General features: G+C 40.6%; 1 protein-coding gene across 1 annotated transcript in view; it reads left to right on the top strand.

Annotated features, from left to right (window-relative positions):
* Positions 1–26047, top strand: part of TIAM2 (TIAM Rac1 associated GEF 2) — a 137330-nt gene that overhangs the window by 53312 nt on the left and 57971 nt on the right. The window contains exons 5-10 of the mRNA XM_061378593.1: positions 2472–2907; positions 8041–8213; positions 10783–11007; positions 19154–19339; positions 20524–20670; positions 24186–24248. Of these exons, the coding sequence (XP_061234577.1) occupies positions 2472–2907; positions 8041–8213; positions 10783–11007; positions 19154–19339; positions 20524–20670; positions 24186–24248 (1230 nt within the window). The remainder of the gene's footprint in view (positions 1–2471; positions 2908–8040; positions 8214–10782; positions 11008–19153; positions 19340–20523; positions 20671–24185; positions 24249–26047) is intronic.

Here is a 26047-nt window from a genome sequence, read left to right as displayed (position 1 = left end):
CCAGGGTGTATCTCAGACATTGAGAGGTCTGCTTGAGTGCAGCTGAGCAGAAACCGTGGTAGTTTTCTTTCACTGCTAGATGCAACAGAGAGTAAACAAGTGGTGAGTCGGCCAGCAGGGAAACCACCACCAGCAGTTAATTTGGGTCAGACCTTTTCAGTGGTGAGCAGATACTGCTACAGTGACACCCTCACTGAGGACCATCAGAGACTGCGTGACTCTGCCAATTCTGTTCTTTAAAGAAAAAAACAAAATACAAGTGATGTTGTCATGGTGAACGGCACATATTAATTTTGGTTCCTGTGTTTACTCTGCTCTGGTACTTCCTCATTTCTACCCTTTCTGCGTGCATGGAAATAAGATAGGATGTGGTTAGTGGTTGTTCATGGACAGGTTGTATCCCACCCTTTTCATTAATGCTTGTAGTTTCAGTAGTGGCCCTTCACAGCAGACACCATCTCATGTTGTTTTTCTCACTAGTGCTTTGAGACTGAAAGAAACACGTATTTTTCATAAACTGTACGTTAGTCTCCTAGAGGACACTGTCAGTTCCTGGAGAATAATCAAACAATTAAAATAGAGGATTTTGGCACACATGTACAGGGACAATAATTAAAAGAGGGTGAAGAGAGCCTCCAGTTTCCCACTGAACTGCAGATGGCCGGCACAGTTGTACGGTCCATATTGTACAGTTGCTTTGTGGGCATAAACACATTGCACATGTGATTATTCCCTTCCCTCCATTTCTCTCCCTTTATCACATAGAAAGCAAAACTGCTGATGTTTAGGGAGTTACTCTCCCTGGGGAGATGTTTAGGGAGTTCTCTCTGATTAACAGTCTGCAATAAGATTTGAGGAGGGTGCTCCATTACCCAGAAGAATTGAATTGCTGACACCAAACACAGTGATCTGAAAAGCCAGATTTGAGCTTCAGTGTACTGTAAGAGAATGTGTGTTTCAGTTCAAGTTGGCTTTTGTGAGGCCATGACCAGCAGTGTCCTGCTGTTTGAGAAGTGGCTGTCTGGTGACACTTGGGAGGGTGTGTGATGCCACTGTTGCTCTTGGCTCCATTCTGGAGGTCCTGATGCTATCAAAACACAGCACAGCTTTTCCACTGAAGTCTTGAAGAACACTGGGTAGGAAGCAAAGGAACAAAAAAGTAGTTGCTTTCAAAGCTGCTGATGAGAACAGCTCACAGGAGACCAAGGTTTATTTACTTCATTCATGTACAGAAGTCTATGAGCAAATAAATGCTTTTAGAGAGGCAGTCTAAACTTGAAAGTATAATAGCTTTATTATTACTGAGGCAAATAGCTTTGCTTTTTGAAATGTTCATAGCAGTCTCTTCCCTCACACTTTTACAGCAAAAGGCATCAATTTTTTTTGTGTTCTCAAATCGTAGTTGCTTTTAAAAAGCGTCAGCAATGCCTCAGTTGGAAAGACAATAAATGGCTTTGTATGATGGACGATGTGATTCTCAATAGTGAACTTAGACCAAGGGGTCTAACCAAGGATGAAAATCCCTGTTCATTACTGGACCTTGGGAGAGTTGGGACCATTCAGCACATTACTGGGAAAGGCTTAAGAAAGAAAAGGACTAATCTGCCAACAACGTCCCATGTTAACAAGCAATTGCAAGAAATGGGCCTAGGTTAGCATCCATACCATCAGATCTGAGTATTTCAAATAGCATTAGCCACCCTCTCAATACAGGGGATGAAGTTGCACAATGCAATTAGGAGAAAGGCCTGGCAGTGCTTGATGAAATAGTCAAGCTTCTGGGGGGTTTCCAAGAAGTAAGAAAATGCACACCTCTGCGGTCTGGAGACTGGATCTGTCCCAGTCAGCAAGCACATCTTTTGATTTTTTTAATCACAAGTTAGATTTTTGTCAATTGGTCAATACTGTCAGCTTAAAATAGTCTCAACTTTGGACCCTTTTTGTGTTGGCTAAGCAAAGTTTATATGGCAAATAGAAAGTGAAGGTAAAATCAGCCTAGCTCTGCTGAAGCTAAATATAGGTGTAATCAAAGTATTGAAAACCCTGCAATAATAAAGAAACTTGTTGTGACACTGTCCCTGCTTATATTCAAACAAGCATGTAAGTAGTGGTTGTTGGGTTTCAGCTGGATGATGTGGTTGTCTCCTGCAGTCCCTCAGGTTTCAGCCAGAGGAAGCCCCAGTAGTTAGTAGTGAATTTGGATATTACTTGCCGGTGTCTGACTTACCAAAGCTCACAGATTTAGTGGTTAAGGTTTAATAGGGTCCTTTTGAGAAAACTGTAAGTGGTGGCACTGACAGTGTCAATGACTGCTGAGGCAAAGCCTATGATGTAATGATGAAAAGAGGTGGCCCTTGATGAAGGATCTGGCTGTGGCTAAACTCGAAGCAAATTTAAATACCAAGTATGTGTGTCTTTTTATCGTAGCTCTGGTGACTGATCGCCAATAAATTCCTTTTTCCATTGCACAGGAGCCAAAGTGTAAAGATGGGAGTGAATACTTTGACAGCAGAATGGACAACTTCACTACAGACATGTTGGCACCATCACAGCTCTCTGCTTTGCTGTGGTCACCTGGCTCCAGCCATGTCCTGTCCCAGAGAAGCGAGTCCACCAATGCAGTCAGCAGTGATGCTCTGAGGCAGAACATTTATGAAAACTTCATGCGGGAGCTGGAGATGAGCAGGACGAACCTAGAGAACACTGAGACTTCTTCAGAAACAGAGGACTCCAGTGGTGAGTCCCTCAGCTCCTTGGAACAGCTGGATTTGTTGTATGAGAAGGAGCAAGGAGTGGTGCGCAAGGCTGGGTGGCTGTTCTTCAAGCCCCTGGTGACCCTGCAGAAGGAGAAGAAGCTGGAGCTGGTCACACGGCGGAAGTGGAAGCAGTACTGGGTCACACTCAAAGGTAAACCATCGTGTTGCTCGTTAGGCTTTGCAGTGGCAGTCGTTTCCATCGTGTCTTGGCAACTTTTCCGGCTTGCTGGTTCCTATGAGCAGGTTCAGTGGGATCAGAAGTTCATGCCTAACTTTACGTGGTCTATACATATGCTTAAAGTGGAGCGTGTGCCTAAGCAGCCCTCTTAATCAAGGTGGTGCTCATGTCCTTGGGATTGTATGTGCAGGATTGTGGTTCATACCATAGCAAGAGTGTTGTTTTGTTTGACTACCCAGTTTCTAGAATTTGGGGTTTAGAAGAGCCTTTTGGATGGAGGCGATCCAAGACCAAATTGAACCAAAACTGAGAAAAATACAGGAGCCACACCACTGTCTCAAGGGGATTCAAAATTTAAGGATTAGGACAAGTAATGGGTGCCCAATTCCCAGTCACAGCCACACAGTTCACTGGGCTTTGCTATGAGGTTTACTTAAAGTTGGGTTAAGTTAATGTGAAAGTTTTCAGTTCATGTGCAGTACTTCATGTGGCAACATACTGAAGAGGTGAACTCCCATGCTAGAGCATTTACACAGAAAAGTGTGCAATTCAGGGCAGAGGAGGCTGAAGCAGGAGCAGGGAAAACCCTGAGGTGCCTGAGTCTTAGCTGCCACGACAACATGAATGCCATGGCTTGCCTTTCTCCCTCCTTTCCCTGATGACCTTTCACTTTACCCCGCAGTGCCAATCTGTTTTGGCTTTCAGCATGCCCATCTTCCCATTTTCCCTGGCTGCCCCTGCTGTGAAACAGCCCTTTAAGGGGGAATCTGCTTAAAAGGGGCTGCTGCTAATGGGGCTGTGGTGCGATTGCTACTCTCACAGTGCACATGCATAGCTCAGAGTAATCGAGCAGGTAGGTGTGCCTCAAGAAGTGCATGGGTGTCAGGCAGTGTGAGATGAAAAATAACATCTATTGTGGGGAGGAAGAGGAATTTAATGGGTGAGTTCATAGTCTTATTTTTTGAATTGCATCCAAAGGATTTGCCTTTCAGTAAATATAATGCTAAGTTAATGAGTAAGGAAATGATCAAACTTAATAATTTCCTAGCATATCTGGGAGTGGAAGAGAGAAAATAACAGCTTTCCCACAGGTTGCCCTTTTCAAAATCGTGCATGGGTGTAGACCTGAAGAAAAATGAACAGCAAACAGCAAGTGTTGGGCATGTTGCCGTTGATAGCGCTGATTTGAAAGAAGCACACATGCAGGAATGTAGCAGTTTTGCCTAATAATTCAGAGACCCGTTATCAAGGGATCAAAATGTAGGCAGTCTTAACAGTTTAAATCACTTACCTTGATCATCAGATAGCATGATTCATGCTTGCAAGCAGTGTATACAAAAGGGAAACACAATATCTGAGTTCTACCCTCTTATTGTATGTGTTTGTGTTCTGGAGTATGAATATGAGTTTGATTTGCCTCTTCTAAAATTCAAGTAATTTCTAAACCTACCAACGCTCTAAACTGAAGTACATTCTATACTAGTACTTCATGCATTTGTAGGATAATGAAGCACTGGAAAGGAATTTAGGTACTTCACGTGCAGTTCTTTGATATAAAATTGGCCCATTGGTGACCTTGAACAGGTGGCATCCCTTCTTGCTTCCTGAATTTTCCCAGCTATAAAATTCTTTGTAATAAACTTTTATTAACTTCTAACATTATACGAAGTATTAAATACAATGCTTTTTACTTTGGGTGTGTGATATGGCTGCATTCATGGTGCAGAATCTCTTCCGCTTTGTTAGCTGTTTTAAATATACACTCTTCATTTCCTTGATCTTGTACCTTTATTGTCCTGTGGAGACTTCTGATGCCAAAATAAACTTGCCTGTCTGGATATCAAGGCGTAGTTCTGTTTTCATATGCTATATCAAGATCAAGGTGCTTGCTTTGGTTCTCCTTATACAGAATTTTGAATAAATCTGTATTTAATTTGTTCTTGAAGTTTAAATAGCCAAGGTATTTAAAAATATGGCTAAAAATAGCCATGTATGCAAATGGAGAACAGCATGTTTCTTTGCACTCTGTTGAGATGTGTTTAATTATAAATATGCAGAAGGCTTATAACCATCTGGTTACCTGCCAGACTTCAAAGTATACATGTCCTGAGGCCCCTCGCTCTACTTTCAGGGCCACCAAGACCTGAGCTGGAATAGTAACCCTTTAACGAGAGGAACTCTCATTTCCATCTGTCCTGTCTAATTAGTTTATTTTAACAAGGGAAATCGCATTCCCCTTGCCCTCCCCCTTCGGCTCAAGTTCTGATTAAAATACTTGGATGCTAATCAGTCCCAGTGGGGCTGTCAGAGTTTATGAAACTAGCTGCTTTCTGGGATCACTTGGCTTGACCTAGACATATACCTGGGGTGCTATACACCTGAACACACATGCTGTTCAGAATTTTTTTATTAATGTACATATAAACTGTCAGGATAAAAGTGACATATCTTTAGTTATCTTTTTGATAACACATACGGGAGCATATGCGAGTTTAAAATAGAACTTAATTTTCTTTCCTAAAATGCAAAAGTTGTAGTGGTTGTACTGCTGCTGCTGCCGAGTGCAAGAGGGGACTTGGTTTTGTTGGTGTAGGTTGCCCTGTTATGTTAAAATGATGACAAGTGCCATGCCTGATATGCAGAATATAACAAACAGTATCCTTCTTTTCTAACAGCAGAGATCTCCAAGTGTTTCAGTCATAAAGATTAAGTGAGGGCTGCTAAGGGGAAAGGATGGACCAACTCTATAGGATTTGTTCTTATCCTAAATATTCTGCCAGACACTGGACAGTAATAGGAAAAGGTGCACTTAAGTAGTATAGAAGCATTTCTATTTGTTGGATTCCTTCCTTTGACAACTGTTCAATTATCATATGATCTGGGCAATAAGCTCTGATACATACTTCCCTTTTTGTTGTAACTCTATATTAGCACTGGAGAATGTGATTGCCTAAATGCAGTGGAGGAGCAGGTATAAAGTACTTCCACTGAGGATCAGTGGAATCTGTCTCTGTAAAACATAGCAGCAGGGAGCTTCTGGCCCTCTGGAGAGCTGCCCTGGCCATTTCTGATGCTTGTTCTGTGAGGGACCTAACTTTTTGTACACTTGAAATGTGGGCTGTATGAGGACAAGTGTATTCCACCTCATAACTTGTTACAGCAAATGTGTTCCATAAACTCTAGTAGGCCCAGCTTTCCCCTTTATCAGACAGAAGAATCAAAAAATCCCCTTGATTTTGGTTCTGATGTCAGATTATACCCTTGAGGAAAGTCCCCTCAAATTTATGTGGCTTTGAATGATGTGTTTGGGATTTTCAGTGCAGCATTAAGTGCAAATGTTAGAGAACTGCTGAAATAAATTTTGAACTCTGGTTCTACCTAAGTCTTTTGTAAGCATTCACAGAGGAAACATTTCTGTTTTACAAGTTTTGCTATATCCCCTTGATACACTCCTAGGTGCATGTGCATGTGTGCACACATTGTGTCACACAGAGAAACACCAAATGACTGAAAAATCAGCATGTCAACCCAAAATCTCAGTTTTGGTGCTGCCCTGTGTTCTGGTGCCTTTTTAATGTTAAAGAAAAAACAGCAAAAAGCAGGCTAGAGAGATGACAATGCTCTAGCTCTAGCAAACCAAATCCTTGTATTGGCTGAATATTAAGTCCTCTACTGAATATGTATTGGTCTTACAGAAGTAATATATACATGGATTACTAGGCCCTAAGGCACCACTGTGATCCTTTGGTCTGACTTGCTATGTAAAACAGCCATAGGTCATCTTTAAATTAATACCTGAATGAATGTGAGTTTATCTTTTGGGGAAGGCTTGCCTTGCTGGAGAGTCCATCATCAGCCTCAGATTTTTCTAACTGCTTACGTTATCCTCAGTTTTCAGAATGTATTTACAGTATCTGGTCTTAGTTCTTCCGGCTTAAACCTTCAGCCACAGTATAGTATTAATTTATCTTCCAAATTAAAAAGAAGAAAAAGGCATAAAACCCTCCATTATTAAGCTGCCATTTCCCAGGGGTGAAAGTGAGGGTTATTTACTTGTTTTTCTGGAGGCGTAACTAGCCTTAGAAATTCTTGAGAAATCTAATTTGGAACTAGATTAGTTCAGTTGGTGGTCCCTTGAACAGGCAAAATGATGCATCTCAGGGGACAGTGGACTTTAACATGAGGCAGGAATGGAAGGCTAGTGGGGATGGAGGAGACAAGGCCTCCTTGAGCCAGCTTCACTCCTAAAGGCAACATGACAATGTAGTCATATTGTCTGGGACTGAGAATAGGTCTCCTCTGCTGTTCTCCAGAAGTAATTCCTGTTGTTACACTCAGGATTGTCATAATCAAGGATGATGCATGCTTTCTGGATGCAAGATTTGTACCTTGGATATTACACTATTTGCAAGACAGAACATCCTGAAACTGAGCCCCTTAAAACTGTTTTAAATTAATCAGAATTGTCTTAGTCTCCAGTTTGCAGGTAGTTGGAAGGAAATCCAGTTTAAATTTGAGAATTCACTGCTCATGTTGTATAAAGATAAGAGTTTCTGCAAATCTTTTCAACAAAGATTTCTTAGGTGCCTCTTATGAGAAAGTTGGGTTAATTTAATAAACAGAAAAGCCAATTTAACTAAGCAGGCATGAATCTTTTCTAAAATTTTAATAGACTGAGTTTATTCATAGAATAACAGAACAGTTTGGGTTAGAAGGTACCTTTAAAGATATGGAGTCCAATCCCTATCATGGACATCAACATCTTTCATTAAATCAGGTTGCTCAAGCCCCATACTATCTGACCTTTGACACTTCCTTTCTGAGTTACCCTGTGGTTTTTTTTTTAAATCCAGGAATGTTTGTTATATCCCTACTAGATGCCTGTTCCAACTTTTCCTTGGCAAATTCATCATTGTCTTTGCCTTTTTTCCAGTTTAGATGATCTTCCTTTGTTCTTTTTTGCTCAGAAGAGGGGCTGATCAGAACTGATGTTCCCAGTTACTGAAGTATGTCTTAATTCACAAATGCATTAAATAAGAGAACTCAAATGGGAGATACAAAACTTACCTTCTCCTTATGTTTTTTTTTGTCCTCTGAACTGCAAAGGTTGTACTCTGCTGTTTTATGAGACCTATGGAAGGAACTCGATGGAGCAGAGCAGTTTGCCTCGATACGCCCTGTTTGCAGAAGACAGTATAGTCCAGTCTGTTCCAGAACACCCCAAGAAAGAAAACGTGTTCTGTCTCAGCAATTCATTCGGAGATGTCTACCTATTTCAGGTAACAGTATGCATACGTAACTTTGTAGTTGTTTCCATTTTAGAATGTATTTATGAGTATGCACATGGGTGCATATGTTTGTATATACATATGCACACAGACATCATGCTTGTGCCTTTAACTTGAAAAGAATAGCATAATTGCACTATTACACTCTACTATTATAATATTGATTTATGTGTATGACATCAGGTATATGTTATTACACCAGTTGGCTCAGTCAGTTATGGTGCGTAGTTGTTACAAGCTTCTAAGAAACCAGCTTTTTTATCAATTTCTTTTGCATCTGTTAGCATTGCACCCTTACAGAATGGTGTGCTCAACCCGGAATCTGCTGACCTTGAAGAGAGTTTGCTTAAGCAAGATGTTCAAAAGCGAAAGATAAAAAGAATCTAAAGATCTTGGTCGCTTATCTGCACCACTGTAAATGTTCATAAAGATCAGTATTATGTAGAACTGCCTGCATAGAAACGTGTTGATTCATAGTCAATGCTTGTAAATAACTACAGGGATAGCCTGTGCGTAGATACCTGCATATCCTCTCTCCATTAACTTGGCATTTTTTAAGGAAGGAAACACTTTTCCTCAGACCTTACATGTACAGTCTTCTCTGTTGCAATGTTACCTGCAGAAGAGGAGGTTTATCTTTGCAATCCGGTGGGATTTACCTTAGTTAATTGAAGTTACATCTTTCCACAGCTCATGAGGTTCTGTTGTGCTCCTGGAGCTCTCAGACCTTGCAGAAGGTGAAGGTGAAGGTTGGAAGCAAGTTATGATGGAGTGGAGGAAAAGCTCAAGCTTCCTTTGCACAGTTTTAAAGATAAAACCTGATTTCACAGTATCACAGTATCACAGTAGGTTAGAGATTGGAAGGGACCTCAAAAGATCATCTAGTCCAATCCCCCTGCCGGAGCAGGAACACCTAGATAAGGTTACACAGGAACGTGTCCAGGCGGGTCTTGAATGTCTCCAAAGAAGGAGATTCCACAACCTCCCTGGGCAGCCTGTTCCAGTGTTCCGTCACCCTCACCGAGAAGAAGTTTCTTCTCAGGTTTAAGTGGAACCTCTTGTGCTCCAATTTGTACCCATTACCCCTTGTCCTTTCATTGTTTGCCACTGAGAAGAGCCTGGCTCCATCCTCGTGACACTCCCCCTTTATATATTTATATACACTAATAAGGTCACCCCTCAATCTCCTCTTCTCCAAACTATAGAGACCCAGCTCCCTCAGTCTTTCCTCATAAGGGAGATGCTCCACTCCCTTAATCATCTTAGTTGCCCTGCGCTGGACTCTCTCCAGCAGGTCCCTGTCCTTTTTAAACTGAGGGGCCCAGAACTGGACACAATATTCCAGATGAGGTCTCACCAGGGCAGAGTAGAGGGGAAGGAGGACCTCTCTCGACCTACTAACCACCCCCCTTCTAATACAACCCAGGATGCCATTGGCCTTCTTGGCCACAAGGGCACAGTGTCGGCTCATGGTCACCCTGTCGTCCACCAGGACCCCCAGGTCCCTCTCCCCTACACTGCTCTCTAACAGGTCGTTCCCCAACCTATACTGGAACCTGGGGTTGTTCCTGCCCAGATGCAGGACTCTACACTTTCCCTTGTTATATTTCATCAAGTTATTCCCCGCCCAGCTCTCCAGCCTGTCCAGGTCCCTCTGGATGGCAGCACAGCCTTCTGGCGTGTCGGCCACCCCTCCCAGCTTAGTGTCATCAGCAAACTTGCTGATAGTACACTCAATTCCCTCATCTAAATCGTTGATGAATATATTAAATGATACTGGTCCCAGTACCGACCCTTGAGGCACTCCACTAGATACAGGCCTCCAACTAGACTCCGCCCCATAGACTACAACTCTCTGGCTTCTCTCCTTCAGCCAGTTCACAGTCCACCTCACTACCCGATCATCCAGACCACACTTCCTCAATTTAGCCGCAAGGATGCTGTGGGAGACCGTGTCAAACGCTTTGCTGAAGTCGAGGTAGACCACATCCACCGCTCTACCATCATCCATCCACCGTGTTATTTCCTCATAAAAGGCTACAAGATTGGTCAAGCACGACTTCCCCTTGGTGAAGCCATGTTGACTGCCCCTCATAACCCTCTTATCCTTGATATGCCTTAAGATGGCACCAAGGATAAGGTGTTCCATCACTTTCCCAGGAACGGAGGTGAGGCTAACCGGTCTATAGTTACCCGGGTCCTCCTTCTTGCCCTTTTTGAAGACAGGAGTGACATTTGCTTTCCTCCAGTCCTCAGGCACCTCTCCCGTTTCCCAAGACTTGGTAAAGATGATGGAGAGCGGTCTAGCAATGACCTCAGCCAGTTCCCTCAGCACCCGCGGGTGCATCCCATCTGGACCCATGGATTTATGGATATCCAGATTGCTCAACTGGTCTTTAACCCATTCCTCATCAACTAAGGCAGACCGCTTGTTTTAAGTTAAACTCCTAAGATCACAGAGAACCTGTCAAGCACTTAATGTCTTAGAGATGCTGATTTTTATTATCTTTTTTTTCTCTCTTGTCTGGTCATAATGTTGTGCTGTTGATTTGTTTCACAGGCAACAAGCCAGACGGATCTAGAAAACTGGGTTACTGCCATACATTCAGCCTGTGCTTCCCTCTTTGCGAAGAAGCTTGGGAAAGAGGACACCGTTAGGCTGCTAAAAAATCAAACCAAGAGTCTATTCCAGAAGATTGACATGGATGGCAAGATGAAAAAGATGGCAGAGTTGCAGCTCTCAATTGTTAGCGATCCAAAAAACAGGAAGGCCATAGAGAATCAGGTACTGGAAATAATATTTTTACAAGAGCGTTTTTACCATTATTTTGGGCTCTGATTGATGCTAGCAGTGTATTTGAAGTGTGCTGAAGAGTATCAATGCTGCTTTTTTGTATTTGCTAATTAAATGCTCTGTCCTTGAACAACTGCCATTGTTTTCCAGCTCAGTCCCTGGAAGAAGTTGGCTGTATTTTCCTTGAACAGAAATCCATCACTAGGGCTGCAGATTTATGCCTGTTAATCTTCTACCTATGAAAGAATATTGAATGAGGGCAGACCAGAGAGAGTGTGAGGTGGATCATGTGCAAATATCCACTAGTTAGCAAATTATAAATTTATAATGAGCCTTTCCTCTGGTCTTGATCCCCTTGATCTTTATAAAATCTTACCTTACTGTTGCTGAAGGTTTGTTGGCAAAGTCATTTCAGAGAAAAGTCAATAGATAACTGGGTTTCCTAATCTTCTGATTTGACATCTCAGAGATTGACTTTTGCAAAGAAAAGAAAGTCTTGATGCAATTAGTAACCAAGAATTCTTGATATACTTAGTAAGCTAAGGGTTCTCAAAAGACATTCCTGAGGGAAAAGTTTGCATGTATGTAGCTCAGTTGTTTAGTAGCTGTGGTTATTTAGTTGTCTTTTTCCCACTTTGAATAACAAGAGGAATATGAATTCTGGATTTGGTTTTGTGTAAATTTGGTGGTGTTTTCAATCATGTGGCAGTTATCATTCCACCATGCTGATGTATATTTTATTGCCAACACTGTAGTTTATAAGCTTGCCCTACATCCTGTGCTGGAAAACTTCACTGGTGATATATTTTGGGAAGTCGTCAGAAATAGTGTGATTGACTTCAGAAGGACCATGGTGGGGTTTTGAGGCACAATCTTAATTTATTTCCACTGGGGAATTACTTTGGAAACTGCGATTTCTATATCCTTTCTCCTTTTCCTTCCTCTTCCTCAGAAAAGGAACCACCCAACCTCAACTTTCTATTTTCTTTCACATCTGTATTGATTTAAAACCAATACTTCTCTGCTAAAGACTTAGTAATTCACAGGCTTTACAAGCAAGCAAAACTTTCGTTTCACAGTTACATCAGCCAAAAGGCAGTTGCAGTATGGAAACCTGGACTTCTAAAATTGCTATACCTATTTTAATGTACATACGTGTTTCTTTTTGGTGTTCAGCAAATGAGCTGAAGAAGCTCATCCGATACAGTCTTTTAAATTTGGTGGATTTGCAGGCTATCAATTGATAAACCTAGTGCTAAACAGAAATGCAACCAAAAAGTTACAAGGAAAATTTGGGTTTTCTAAAGTAATGATGGTATTGAACTGCTTGAAAAATGTCTTCAGCCTTGTGGCTTGAAGACAGGGAGTCTTCTCTATCTGGTCAGTAATAATAATAGACTTAATAACTGTTTAAGAGAAAATAGCAGCCATTCACACAGCTGTTGGTATTTTGGGGCTGTTTAGAAGAGGTAAGTGAAGCATCTGCTAGAGCATTATACACAGAGCAAGCAGTGCCAGTAGTAGCAGTGCCAGTGCCACTGGCAGCATGGCTGGAAATCCCAAGTTGGCACATACTACCTACAACAATGTGTGTTTCTGTTTCTATATGCAATAAATATGTTGTGGGTGTTGGTATTCCCCCAGGGTGTAACTTCTCCCCTAAACTGAAGAGAATTAGGATGAAAGTTTGAAAATCCCCTGGCACCAAGATGAATTTCAAAGCCTGTCTTTAAGAAAAAATTACTTTTCCTCACTGTTTAGCCTGCTGGAGAAATCACTGTGTTTTCTGTGAATATGGAGCCCTGTCTGACTGCTACTGAAATTAGTGAAATGGATTATTAGCATTTATTTGGAGCTCTTTTAACAAAATATTACACATTAAGTCAGAAGTGGGGCTCTCTCTGCCTGTAGAACTGGTTTTAATGGGATGGAAAATCTACCTCACAATGAGGGCACCACAGCTCTGGGTGTACTTTACGTACTTGGTACATAAATCTATTCCATTGTCTCACTTTAGAACAATAATATGAACAATAGTTGCTTGAAAGCATTATGGGGTTTTCTTTTCAAATTTAAACATGTTGGTATAATCATGTTTTCCAAGCTATTCAGAGGTTTCTGATGTGATTCATATTTTCTTTGTACATGATCCTCAAATTATCAGATGGGTTATGAACACAGGTATTTACTTGCAGGCACTAAAATGATAAGGCATTAATGAGAAGAATGGGCACATGCTTGGAGATATTTTTAATGGAAGTTTTTATGGGTCCTCCAACTAAAAGTTACTGTAAAAAAGAAAGGGGAGGAGGGTGTAGGTAAGGTGGTGGCCTGTTTACTCTGAGTAGTCATTAAATCTGTTAGTGCCTTTCTTCACTTCCCTTTAGTGGTCTTTGACTTTTTACACAGTGTAACTTCATTAAATTTTTTTTTTGTTTAAAATGTACTAGACCCTTTCTCTTTTCTCTCACATTTATAGGAACAGGTATAGTTTGGGGAATTTTTTTCTTCAGGCTTCCCAAATCCAAATTACACATCTTAATTTTCTGTGAAGCATCTGATGAAGACACAATAACAACACTCAAAAAGAATCTTTTCAGGGAACTTTGCTAACACTTGCCAGTTTTCCCTCATACAAATTCTACTTGAATTATGATACACAGTTGCTTTTCTTTCTTCCATACCATCCTATACTAAAAAAAAAAAAAATCATCTAAACTGGTTAGAACAGATCTTCATGTTAGGTGGTCTTTGAACTGGATAGAGCAAGGCTCCAGTTTCTGAGAGGTTCAGTACTCTTTCCAGGTGTCACTCTTCAGTGTAGGATGGTCCCTCCCTGCATCATTCACAAAATCCTTCTATTTAGTAGTAGTGGACTGTCTCTAAGGAATGAAATGAGTAGACAGAGAGAAAGCTAGGGAAGGTCATCTTCATTCTTCTGACCATTCTAATTACTGTTTTGCAGATGGATGAATTTCAGTCTTTGTATTGCAAGGATTTAGTATAAAATAATGAAAAATGAATAAACTGTTCCTGAATGTGGGGTTGCACATCATGATCTCATACAATGAAGCTGGTGGGGAAAACGTGTAGAAAGAGCTTGTCTTCTGCTTTTTTTTTTTGCGGGGGGGGGAGGGGGCAGGTGAACAATAAGATTCATTGGCTTTATTCATTGCATCCCTAGCTATAGATATGCATGTGGTACTGCCAGTTTTGATCAGATTATTAACAAAAATGTAAATCGGGTACATGTGGGTGCAGTTTTGTGCTGTTCGTGGTATTGGGAATAAGATTTCCCCTGTGTTGGTTAGAAATAATGAAAATGCTGTTCTTCCACAATAAGCAGAAAAATAACATTTATTGTGAAAAAAAAATTGTTATTTCTGGAAATTTTCTTAATCATTTTTTAAGTCACTAGGAAGAATTAAGATTAAAGGGTATTGCTAATTGTGCATCATTGTTATTGAGCTCTATTATGTTCCCTTTTTATTTCTTTGAGCTAAAAGTTATGACGGCATCTCTGTTGTGTCCTTTAAAGTAATGGAATTTCTGGGAGAGTGATGGTTTTGCTTCTTTGAGTGTTCTTTAGGAAGTAATGACAATAAAAATCTTTTTCTTGTCCCCAGAAACCAAATGACTCATTTATCCAGATGGATACAGTATGAATTGTGTCTGAGAACCAGGGACTGGAATGCAGTTTGGTGTTGTTTGTAATGTGGTTGAAAAGCTGTTCATATAAAACAGCAGCAGAAGTTTCTTTTAAATCCATAGAGTTCTCTACATCAGCTTGCAGAGATACTTTCCATCTGGGAAGAAGACGTTGCTTAGGGGAAAATTCTGAATTCTTTACTGCTATAGATATTGAATTGTGCCAGCCAGGAGCTCTTGTTTCTATATGGCATACGAAGTGTTATTAAATCCAGTCAATTTTTTTTTAAGCACTGAGAGAAGGCCCTCCTTCCTGTGCATCTTCTTTTGTGCAGCCTTAAATAAGTGCCAAGTGGAAAACTGGTATTTTGTTATTAGCTGAGCTGTCCAGGAAGTTTCTTGCGTCCTTCCTCCGGGTTCTTGAAGTATTGCTACTTCCAGTTGATATGGTGTCATTTCTGGCACTGCTTTTCACAGTTCACATACTGGTTTGGCTTTTATTACACTGAACTGCTGTTGCTTTTTACAAAACAGGTATTTGAAAGTGAGACAGTCCTTCCCAGCCCCTCAAAAGATGCTATTTGCACTGTAGTGTAAGATGGGCAAGGAGCCAGGGACCATTCCAGAGCCACAGTGTTGAGTCTGCAAACAGTAAGCATGTTCAAGTGAAGGTGACACTAGAAATGTCACCTACAGAGAGAACTGTATAACATGTAAGAGCTATGGATCTCCGTATCACCTGCTAGAAACCACAGATCTGTATTGTCTGATCTGAATGCATTTACCTCTTTGCTGTTCCCAAGCTCCCACTTCAGTTTACCTATAGAAAACCTAGCAGGGTTATTGAATTAGCAGACACCTGCTTTCAAGCATCTTCCTTTATGCCATCTGTTTGTAAGATTTAAAATGTAATTAATTTACAATTGTTTCTTGGTGTCTGAATAGATTTTTCATTAACCTGGATGACAATCGGCTATTTATGTTCTGAAAATTATCATTACAATGAAAGTACTGCTGAAAGTATCATGCTGATGTTCCTTTGTATGGTAACTCTAAACAACTCATTCCTGAAACTGTTTCTGATGCAAAAGCTTGTCCCCTCATTTAGCACTCCCCATGTAATTACTGTCTTGCTTCTACATGAAGCTTCCTTGCATGAGTTCTCCTGGGGGCCCAGGCTAAATAATTAATGACCCTAATTCTTAAGGTTTCCTACGTTTCACTCATTTCTGTCTCTCTTCCACAGCCTCCTTTTCACCTCTACCTTACCAGGCTTCTATTAGGCTGAAGACATTTATTTGGGTGGCCCCTCCTTGCTTTTCTCCCAGGCTTTCCCAGGCTGCCACTAAATCCAGAAATTCTTGCCTAGCATGTGCTTGTACTGAGAATGACATCCTCCCTTTCCTCTACGAAAAGCCTTTAATGCTCTTACTAGAATTCGCATGGACGTTTTGAAACAGCGACTGAGAGAGGATGGTTTGGATGCCCTGGGTACTGTAGCTGGTAGTACAGGCAACAGCTGAGCAGGTCATGTGGGGAGCATTTCATGTGTGTTTGGTTGTTTTGGTGTGCCTCACATTGGGACATATATCTTATCTCTTTGCAGACTTGCTTCACGCTATTAGCCTTTGTCACTCATTCTTGCTCTCATGGCTGCCTGGTGCCTCCACTTTTTCCTGTTTGCTTTTGAGCAGATTTTGAAAGGGCTGTTTTGTCTGTGCATGATGAAGTTAAGTCCTTGAGCATCTTTTGGGCAGTCCTCCCACGTGGGGTGGAGATTTGCCTCACACAATAGCAGAATAAGGATAGCAGTGGCTAGTCTGCAGGCTGTAAATTAACTCCATGGACCAGGTCATACTGTGCTTTGAAGTTGTTGCTTTTTTATTTGTGTGCTTCCCCCATTTACTCTTCAAGAATATAAATCTTTAGGAAGAATTATCATAGTTTAAAAGGCTTAGACAAATAGCAGCTGGTATTGCTTCATGGTCTCCAATTGGTTCCAGACATCCCTGGTTTTGATAAGACTACAAGACAATCCCAGAAATTCCCTGCCTACAGCTTTTGCTAATGCCATTAAATGTAACATTGTGATTACCGATGCTTTTGGAGCTGATTAGCTAGCATCCTGCGTGACTGATAAACACAGTAATTTAATTATTTCTTCAGAGTGTCCTAGTCTTGTGCTCCACTCCTTCTTTAGATTATTTTTCAGTACAACTCAGTACAATGTTTAATGGAGATTTTGAAGAAGGTCACAGAAACAGATGGATGCCTGTGTTCAGCTTATGCTCAACAGGGACAGGATGCTCCACTCCATCAGCATCCAGAACAAGCCTTGCTCTGTTCCTGAGCTATTAAAAGTTGGCTCGGCTCTGTACCCATGAAGGTGTCATCCCAAAGGGAAAGACTTCACCTGAGCTTATAGCTTTTGGCTTTGTGAAAAGCTGACGACCATGTTTTCATTCTACTTGAGTGTTGACACAGAGAAAGAGCTCCTCACAAAACCTCCTATTGGAGTTGTACCATCTGTAAAGTGCTGGCAAGCAGAAACATGTACTCTGTGAGGACTGTCTGAGAGCACAAAGGAATCAAACTAAAGGGCAATGATCAAATAAATCCAAGAAAAAAAATAGTTATCCTTTCAAAGATGCATGTTTTGAATGTTTGTGGTGAGAGATTAGATGTGGCATGTTCATAATGTGGATATGTCTGTTCTTTTTCTCTGGACTTTTGGGAATTGCTCTCATAATATTTTGTAAATTGTCTTTTGCTTTTAGTATTGATTCCCTGAAAACCTTTTTTTTAATGTACTGTAAATCATAATTTTGCATTTACAAATGTACAGAATAGTATCTTGTCTTCCCTTTCTTCACCCTACCTGCTTAATAAGATTACCTCTTACTTCCAAAAGTATAGCCATAAGTGATACCAGAGTTTGTGAGCACACATGTAAGAAAGCCAGACTAGCTAAGGTTTCTATCAGTTGTAGTATAAGTCTCAGCACTGTTTTGTTAGCAGGGCCGTTTTTGCCCTTTTATTGCTCACTTCTTCATGGTTGAAAGAAGCAAGATACTTGTTTAGCTCTTAGGATATTTGGCAGCATTATAAGGAAACTGAACTGATTTTGCTTCTAGATGAGCCTGCAGGTCATAGTTCACCTGAGATTTTTATTATGTGTGTCAGCTTGTTTTCTAAGGCACAAAGGTGCTTGCCCAGCCTTGGCTAATCTCAAAGCAGGGTGATAATGTCCTGTGTGCACAGGGTCAGGCAGGGTGTGCCAGGGAAAGGTATGAAGTCAATGCACCTTAGAGAAAATATAATGAACTTTCTCCACAGCCCTAAACCACTGCTTGAACAAACAAAATGCAGTGATTGGAGCTGACATTGAAAAGATCAGCATTGTTAGAGGATTTTTACTATCTTCAGTACATGAACTCGGTGTACATTAACCTAATGGATGCGCCTTTTCTGTCTTCCTTTGTATGAATGTACCTACTCCATTAAATACAACTGCCTTTTTATTTGAACTGTTTATTGCTCTTAATGGATATTGTACAGCACAGGGCAGATTTTAGCTGCAACTACCAATCTGTAAGTTGGGGAAATGAAAAGGAAAATTTTACTTTCGTGCAGTGCATAAGCATAAATACTTGTGTAGATGAGTGTGTCTGTACACAGATACTCAAGATCTGTCATCTAAGCCTTGATTCAGAACTTTATCTGTCTAGTAAATATTTGAGTCTCTTTCCTTTTCGTATTTTTACATTGAAACTGGATTAAGCTGTCTGTTACATCTGTACCTGTGTTAGATATGTTTAAAAGTTGCATGAAGAGTATACATACGTTCTTGCTTTTGGTCCAGTGGTTTGTGTCTGGTGTATATGTAGCTCATATTTGCAGTTTGCCTGAACATAAGCATGTTTTAACCTATTAGTCAGACAAAGAACCACACATGCTTGTGTTGGCAGTATTGTCTCTTGTTCACAGATAGCAAGGCCATAGGATGGTAGTAAATTATGAGTGAGACCTATCAGTGTTACTTCACTTTGCCCGGTGTATTGGTGTAGCTATGCTGCTTTGCTTTCAGCCAGCCAGCTGTAAAATCTAAGCTCATGAAAATGAAGGAAACAAAATTAATCTCCAAAAGGGAGAGAGAGAAGTGGAGAAACAACAACAAAAAAACCTTCATGAACCAGAGAGTTGTGTTTTTATGTAACTGCTTTTGTGACTATCAAACTACCCAAAGTTCATGGTATGTTCATCTTGTCAGTATGCATTTAAGACCACCAGCTTTGTTTTATTTCAAGCCATCTTTTGGGTTGATGTAACACAATATGACTGAATGTGTCTTGGCAGGGAATAACTAATCTAATCCATACACTACCAGATGAAAGTAATTTACTATGGGTTTGGGGAAGAGCTTGAATTTTCAGTGCAGCCCACAAAGACATTTTTCCCCTTTTAATTGTCCCTTTTTATACCTAAACAGATCCAGCAGTGGGAACAGAACCTGGAAAAATTTAACATGGACCTTTTCCGAATGCGATGTTACCTAGCCAGTTTGCAAGGTGGGGAGCTCCCAAACCCAAAGAGTCTTTTGGCTGCTGCCAGTCGTCCTTCAAAATTGGCACTGGGACGGCTCGGCATTTTCTCTGTCTCATCCTTCCATGCATTGGTAAGTCTAAATGCTCTTTTCATGTGCGTGTTGCACAAAGCCTTTGTTAGTGTTGTACTTGGATGTGGAACTGTGCTGGGATAATACATGGTTTGTATTGCCTCATGCGTTGCTTAGACAGTCGTTCCATTCTCACCCTTTCTGCCTATCCCTTGACTGCAAATATGTTGTCTTCCAGAAACAGACTTTGAAACCATGAGTATATGGCTATGACTTTTTTTGGTCCCTGAGGACTCCAAAATTGGGTACTCCTTACCTATGCCAAAAAAAAAAAAAAAAGAGACAAACCAAAATATTCTGCAGATGTAAGTGAATTACTGTGTTGAAGTGGTGTCACTGTGATTTCACCTGCACTGAGTGAAGAGCTTACAGTCTATAGGAACTAAGCCAGTTAAAGTGACTAACGCTGAAATTTCCAAAAGTTCAGCTGATCTTGAGATGGCTTTTTTTGGAGCAACCAGATGGTTCCATTTATCAGAAACAGTCTGAATACCCTCCTGAAGAGGAAGTATTTTTAGAAGACTAAAAGTATAAATCACTTTTTAAGAACTGTGGGCTGTGTTTACAAAGAAGAATGAGGGAGATCCTCAGCTGCTGTGAGTTGTCGCCTTGTTGGCTTCAAGGGAAGTACAGCAACAGCAGGTTCACCTCTACTGTTTAGCCTTGGCAGGGTTGTGAGGCTGATCTTGGCAGAGAGGGATGGACCACATTTGCTGCATGAGAAGTCAGGACTACCGCTATCTCGGAATGTGTTTCTGTCTGCCAGTAGTTTTATCTGTGTGGTTTGTGTCATTGCTTGTTAATAACTTCATGCCATCAAACATTTTTCTCTGGCAATTTTGAGAGTCTTTCTTCCTCTAATAATTTCATATTTGAATGATAGGTTCTCATTCTTCTTCAGAGCCTTTTCATTAACTTCTTTTGTTGTAGAATGCAATATTTTCTTAGTTCCTCCCTTCATATGACCTCCTAATTTCACCTCATGACAAAAAATTTGCACTATCACACTGTTAGAATACCAAAAGAAGCATCACTGCTGAAAGTTTAAAGCTTTGTCCTTTCACTTTGGGATGTGACATTGGGATGAACTTAAGTAACTCATTTGATGTCTCATGCTGAAATAACTGCCAGTATTTTGCTGTCATGAAAGTGATATAGAAAGGCTTGTCTCTGTGTTTAAATAGATCTGCTCCAGGGATGAAGCTGCTCTCAGGAAACGTACCCTATCCCTGTCACAAAGGGTCCGAAATAAGAAGGGTTTATTTTCTTCGCTAAAAGGACTGGACACATTGGCAAGAAAAGGAAAAGAGAAGCGACCTTCTATAACTCAGGTAGATCTTGTTTGCTGTGGATAGCATAGAATTAGTTGGGTTTTTTTGCTGCTGGAGCTCATCCCACAAAGTGGTGTTGCTGCATGGGGCAGGAGATGTCTGTCCCTCAAACCTGTGTTCACAGTTTCAGTACACAAGGCAGACTTGCAATGGAAGCATCCAGTTGAGAAGAATGTATATCTAATTTTGTGTTCCTTTGTGATAAATAAGATTCTAGTGAATGAGAAGTTTGGCCCAGTGGGTTAGTTTATTAGCAGCAGCACAAGACCATCAGGTTTGAATTTGTAAGAAAACCTGTCTTCTGGCACATTGCAAACTGTTTGGAAGCAGAGATTCTTTGGAGATAGCCTGTATGCACAGTCCTTAACACAGTGTGTGCTGGTTTAGGATTGAGACTCTGAAGTACTATTGCAATGTAATATAGAGTAACACAAGTGAGACTTCAAGAAAGAAACCAAAGATACAGCTGCAAAGACATCAGTCTTTGGTACGGCCTCTCAACACACGCTGCTTGGAGAAACATTTTTGCCAGCAAGAGTAGATTGCTGTCATGCAGGAGGCCAGCTGTAAGTGTAGACAGCTGACAAAGCCATGCCATTTTATGCCAGATGAAGGCTTGGTGCAGGTTTGATGTGCTAGATCAGGCTGGCCACAGGGGGAGGGGCTGGGCTTATGTGCCCCCACTGAAGGACTGCATTGCTAATGAAATGACAACCCCTCACATGGTTTCTTTCTCCCTGTGAAATTAATGCCCTATGCATGCATGTAGTGTAAACCTTGCACTTCAGGAGCCTGCATTTTCTCAATAAAACCACAGTTAAATGTGGAACAAAAGTTTGCTGCCTTCATCATGGGGAAAAAAAAAAAAGGCTAAATTACAACAGAGACAGTCTTTTGATGGGAGGCAGAACGTATGTTTGTGCACCCACACTCAGAACATTACTGCTTTCACCAGCCCTTGCTATGTCTGCTGTTTCTCCTGCAAAGCAGTATCATGTGCATTATTCATTAGATGACTATGTTCCTATTGTTCCCTGGCCCTTGTATTTTGATTTTATTAGTCAAGAAATCTATGATCAGCACTTGAAAATTGACTATTTCTGCATGTCTGGTAATCTGCTTGTGGAATATTTAAGCAAGGCTATCTGTGCACATACTGCAGTAGTCCCAGAGCTGATGCAACAGATATAATGTTGTGAAATAACATGTCAGGATTTTCTGGTCTAGTGGTTTCTATTTTTAATAGGTAAATATTTATCTATATGTTATACTAGGATTAAGCTTCTTTGGGTGACTGTTGCACATTTTAGCATATCGATCAAGAAACATGGTGAAACTGAATAAGAGAAGAACTCAAGTCCTTCTTATGAAAGAAGGAATCGAAGGTGAAATTTTGTCCAGGCCATCCATTTCACATCATTTCCCCTATGTTCTCCAGTAGATGAGGCTGGTCTGCAAGTCCTGCAACTTTATTTCTCTGCTAAGAGCCCTGAGGGAAGGAATGTTATGCCCCTTAGCTCTGTTCCCAGCTGATACCTCACACTGTCTTAACTGGGCAATACATCTTCCCATATGCTTTATAGTCCATGAAGGGTATTCTGCAGAGCTTGGGGATAGGTAATCTTATATCCATGGCAAGGAGAAGAGGCTCCTGCTGCCCTCCCAGCACTTTTCCAAGCATGGAGGAGGGAGCTGTAGAGGTGAAGGTGTCCTTGGCACGTCCTCACTCTCCTTATTCCAAACCTTGCAACCAGCTGGCCCGAAAGCATGTTCATTTTTAATCCATGAGCTGAGTTCCTGCCTTTTTTTAATTTATTTTTTTTTATCAAGCATCCTACAGTAAAATTAAGGAAATGTAAATGCTGAGCTTTGCATATGAATAACTCTGGGCTATCACTCATATAAGTAAGGAATTTTTAAGGGCATTTCTTGAAAACTGACCCATAAACCTAAGAAGGTAGCTGAAAAGGGAGTCATGTCCTTGCTCAGACTTGTGTGTTTGCACGTAATTGTGTAGCAAAATCAGAACAGGCCTGAGGCTGCCTTTCTTCTTGTCTCTTTCAGCACACTGGGAAACTGGGTTAAGCAGAGAAGTGGAGCTTGCTTCTCTGCTCATTGTGCTGTGATGTCTTGTCAAACAATAGGTTAAAAATCTCTTGCTTTCTTGGATTTAATTAAATTTCATTTGACAGGATCTGGTATGTTTTAATCTGCTGTACCCTGGCTTCAAACTTAGTTGGTATATTGTTGAGCATTATTGTGTCAGAGAAGTTTTTAATTTTATCTTAAGTTTAATTTTATGGTATTAATAAAAAGAGGTTCAGAGATTCTGTGCTGGGAGGCTTTTGTAAACATTAATGAGTCTTTTACAAATCAGTTAATAAAACTGCACTGTAGCAGATGGGGGATGTCTAGGCTCACATTATCCTCAGTTTCTTAAATGCTTATCTGCTTTCTTGTATCTAAATGCTAAACTGTTTTGAGGAATCATAAACAATAAAATACTTTATATCCGTGGATGAGACAAGGAAGAGGAAGTTCAGAAGTGGTGCTCTTTATTTGCATTGGCAGAAACTGGATTTCGTATGAAATTTTAAGAGAGAGAGTTTGTTGTTGTCTTGGATTATCCAAAAGGCTTTTGCTAGTACCAAAAAAGAAGAGAAGAAAAAAAGCTCATATATAAGCTTGGTATTGTCCTGATGTGTTCACTGAGAAGGGTAGTGTTTTTACATGCACATCTCAACATCATGTATAAATTGTATAGGTCTATCCATGCATTTATGCAACCCTTATCATCAAAATACCTGATTGTATCCATAGCTATTTACTGGATCTTTTAAAATGCCATTAATAAGCCTAAAACCTTTGGGAGATACAAGCAGTTAAGCTTTCAAAACAGATGGGGAACGTAAGTCTCAGTTTCTGCTTTCAGCACTTTCAAAGCAGACATGGTAGTCAGCTATTTTTATTACTTCATAGTGCAGGTTTTGGGTCAAGTATGCCTTTAAAGCTAAGCTAAAAGTTTCCATCAATAGTGTCAAGCTAAATGCTTGGTTAGAAGAGATGAAAAACTATAGGGTAAGAAGTTTTAGAAAAAAAGGAACAATTCTTTGAAATAGTTCCTTTATATCATTATGGGATTTGTAGCTGTACCTAACAGGATCCCAAAGGGTGGAACTGTTACTTCCAGCATAGTGCATGATTTGAAGGTAAATGACTTCAGTCTTATTGCTGAACAGTAGATAGGAAAGAACTAAGGACATTAATGCTTTTATACATATTTAAATATGAGTGTGCATGGAGCCTGAAAGAGAACACTCGCTTACATTTTCTTTATAGAGGAAAATCTGTATTTCTTTAATACTCCTTCCAGTCAGAATAAAATGATAAAAAATTCAAAAGTATCTCCAGGGTTTAGCAGGTTGATGCATATTTATTAATTTTGTTTTCATTTTTATTTTTTTCAAAGAATTAACACAGGAAACCTATTTATTCATCTGTAATATTTTCAATAGATTTTTGATTCAGCCGGAGGACATGGATTTGCTGGTGTCCAGGATTCGGCCAATTCTGTTGAGGTAATATATGCCTGTCCTCATTCTGTACCGTCGCACCGTCTTGGTTTTAAATTCCTGAATGTAAACCACTAAGTGTCTGATCAGACTGGTTCAGAAACCCCACAGAGGTTCATAAAATGCAGTTAGAATTAGATGGCAGGATTATAACTGTGCTATGAAGCCACTTTCATGCAAGTTTCTGAACATGCATGGTAGTCTTTTTTAAAAATAATAATAGTTTAAAAAAATTCCTAGAATCTTCTTCATAGCACTAATCCTTACACAGCATACACTCTCTGAGAGAGATTTGGAACTGAGCTTGTTTAAAAGCATCCTTCACAGTATGGTGAAACCCAAGGTGTATTTTTCCAATTACATGCTTCAACAGAACCTGTGTATTTTGGGTATGAAGTCTAATTAAAGTCTGTGGGGAATACCAGCAGAGAAGTGTGAGTTAATGTATGGCTGGAGACTGCCCAAGCAAAAGAAGAGGAAATGATGTCCCCTCAACAACATTACCCAAGTAAATAGCTGTGGCTGATGTTCTCCAGTGCTCAGAAGAGGAGAGCTGCTGCCCATCCCTGCCTGGTGTGAGTCACAGTCCCTCTCAGCTCCCACAGCCTCCCTGGGGATAACATCGCTGTCCCCCAGTCTGGGAGCAAAGCAGGATGCTCCAAAATCCGTAACTACATTTAGGACCACTGACTGTTTGTGTACTGTGGGGCTTACACAGACAGAGTCCTTCTCCCTTGGTAGGCTTGCGCGGTCTTCAAGTGACAATTTCAAACTAAGTTTTAGGCACAGGATTTCTGAACTTTGTTTCCTGTATGTTACAGCTGGATTTCTTTAATGGCAACATCTGCCAGACTTAAAGGGGTATTTGTCTTCCCTTCTACCCTCTGTCTCTTTTCCTCCTTTGTTCCCTGAAACAGATACTCCCCCAACACAGTTTAAGACTTGAAAGAAGACTTTAAAAAATGATCCCACAGTACTGTTCCCTCTCAGCTGAGTTCGTGTGCCAGGTATTTGACAAAAAGTCAAAACCTGCATTTAAAAATGAAATATTGCTCTTGACGATTATTAACTATAATGAAGAGCTGTAATGAATCGCATGAGGAAGGTTTGGACAAAGTTCATCATTTCTTATACATTTTTAGATTGATTTTCTTGTATCATTATGTGCTACATGGTTTATTTTCTCATCAAGTGTATTCATTTAATGGCTACGTAAGAAAGAAATGTATTAATTACACAGAAGTTATACCACTGAGAGAGGCATCTCCCACTGACAGCAGCTAATCCTGTAATGCTGTTATGTATCCTCAAAGGATCTTCATATTTTGTCTGCTCTTTGAAGAAGTATATTGAAACACCTGAATTCCCTCAGTTACTTGACCACTTGCTCATATTTTTTTTCCTGGGGCAGGAAGGCATTTAAATGAAACCACTACTCTCCTTTCAAAATAAATTATAATTATGAAGGATTTCTGGGTGAAATGATCTCCTGTAGAGAACACTTACAAATTCCTTCAGAATGTACCACTGGGTGTGGTGTGAGATGGCATCCATTTCCCACCCTAGAGACAGCAATCTCAATTCATCCCTGCCCAATCTTGTTAAAACATGGACAGCTTTGGTCCCTTCTAAAACTGAGAATAGGCAAAATCTCTTGGGTGCATGCCCTGAAGGCTTCTCCTAAAGGGCTATGAGGTCAGTCCCTCAGTTCAGCATCAACCTACTCAGGGCTGGGAGGTTGATGATGCTGCCTTGTGCAGCAGGGTCTGCTGTGGGTCTATGATCCTCTGGCCTAGCAAGAATAT

Source organism: Neopsephotus bourkii, unplaced genomic scaffold (genome assembly GCF_033783945.1).
Source record: "Neopsephotus bourkii isolate Nb327-2 ecotype Australia unplaced genomic scaffold, CSIRO-AGI_Nbou_v1 NB_1767, whole genome shotgun sequence".
NCBI lineage: Eukaryota > Metazoa > Chordata > Aves > Psittaciformes > Psittacidae > Neopsephotus > Neopsephotus bourkii.
Note: the sequence above shows the minus strand (reverse complement) of the source record. Positions and strands in the feature narration are given on the sequence as shown.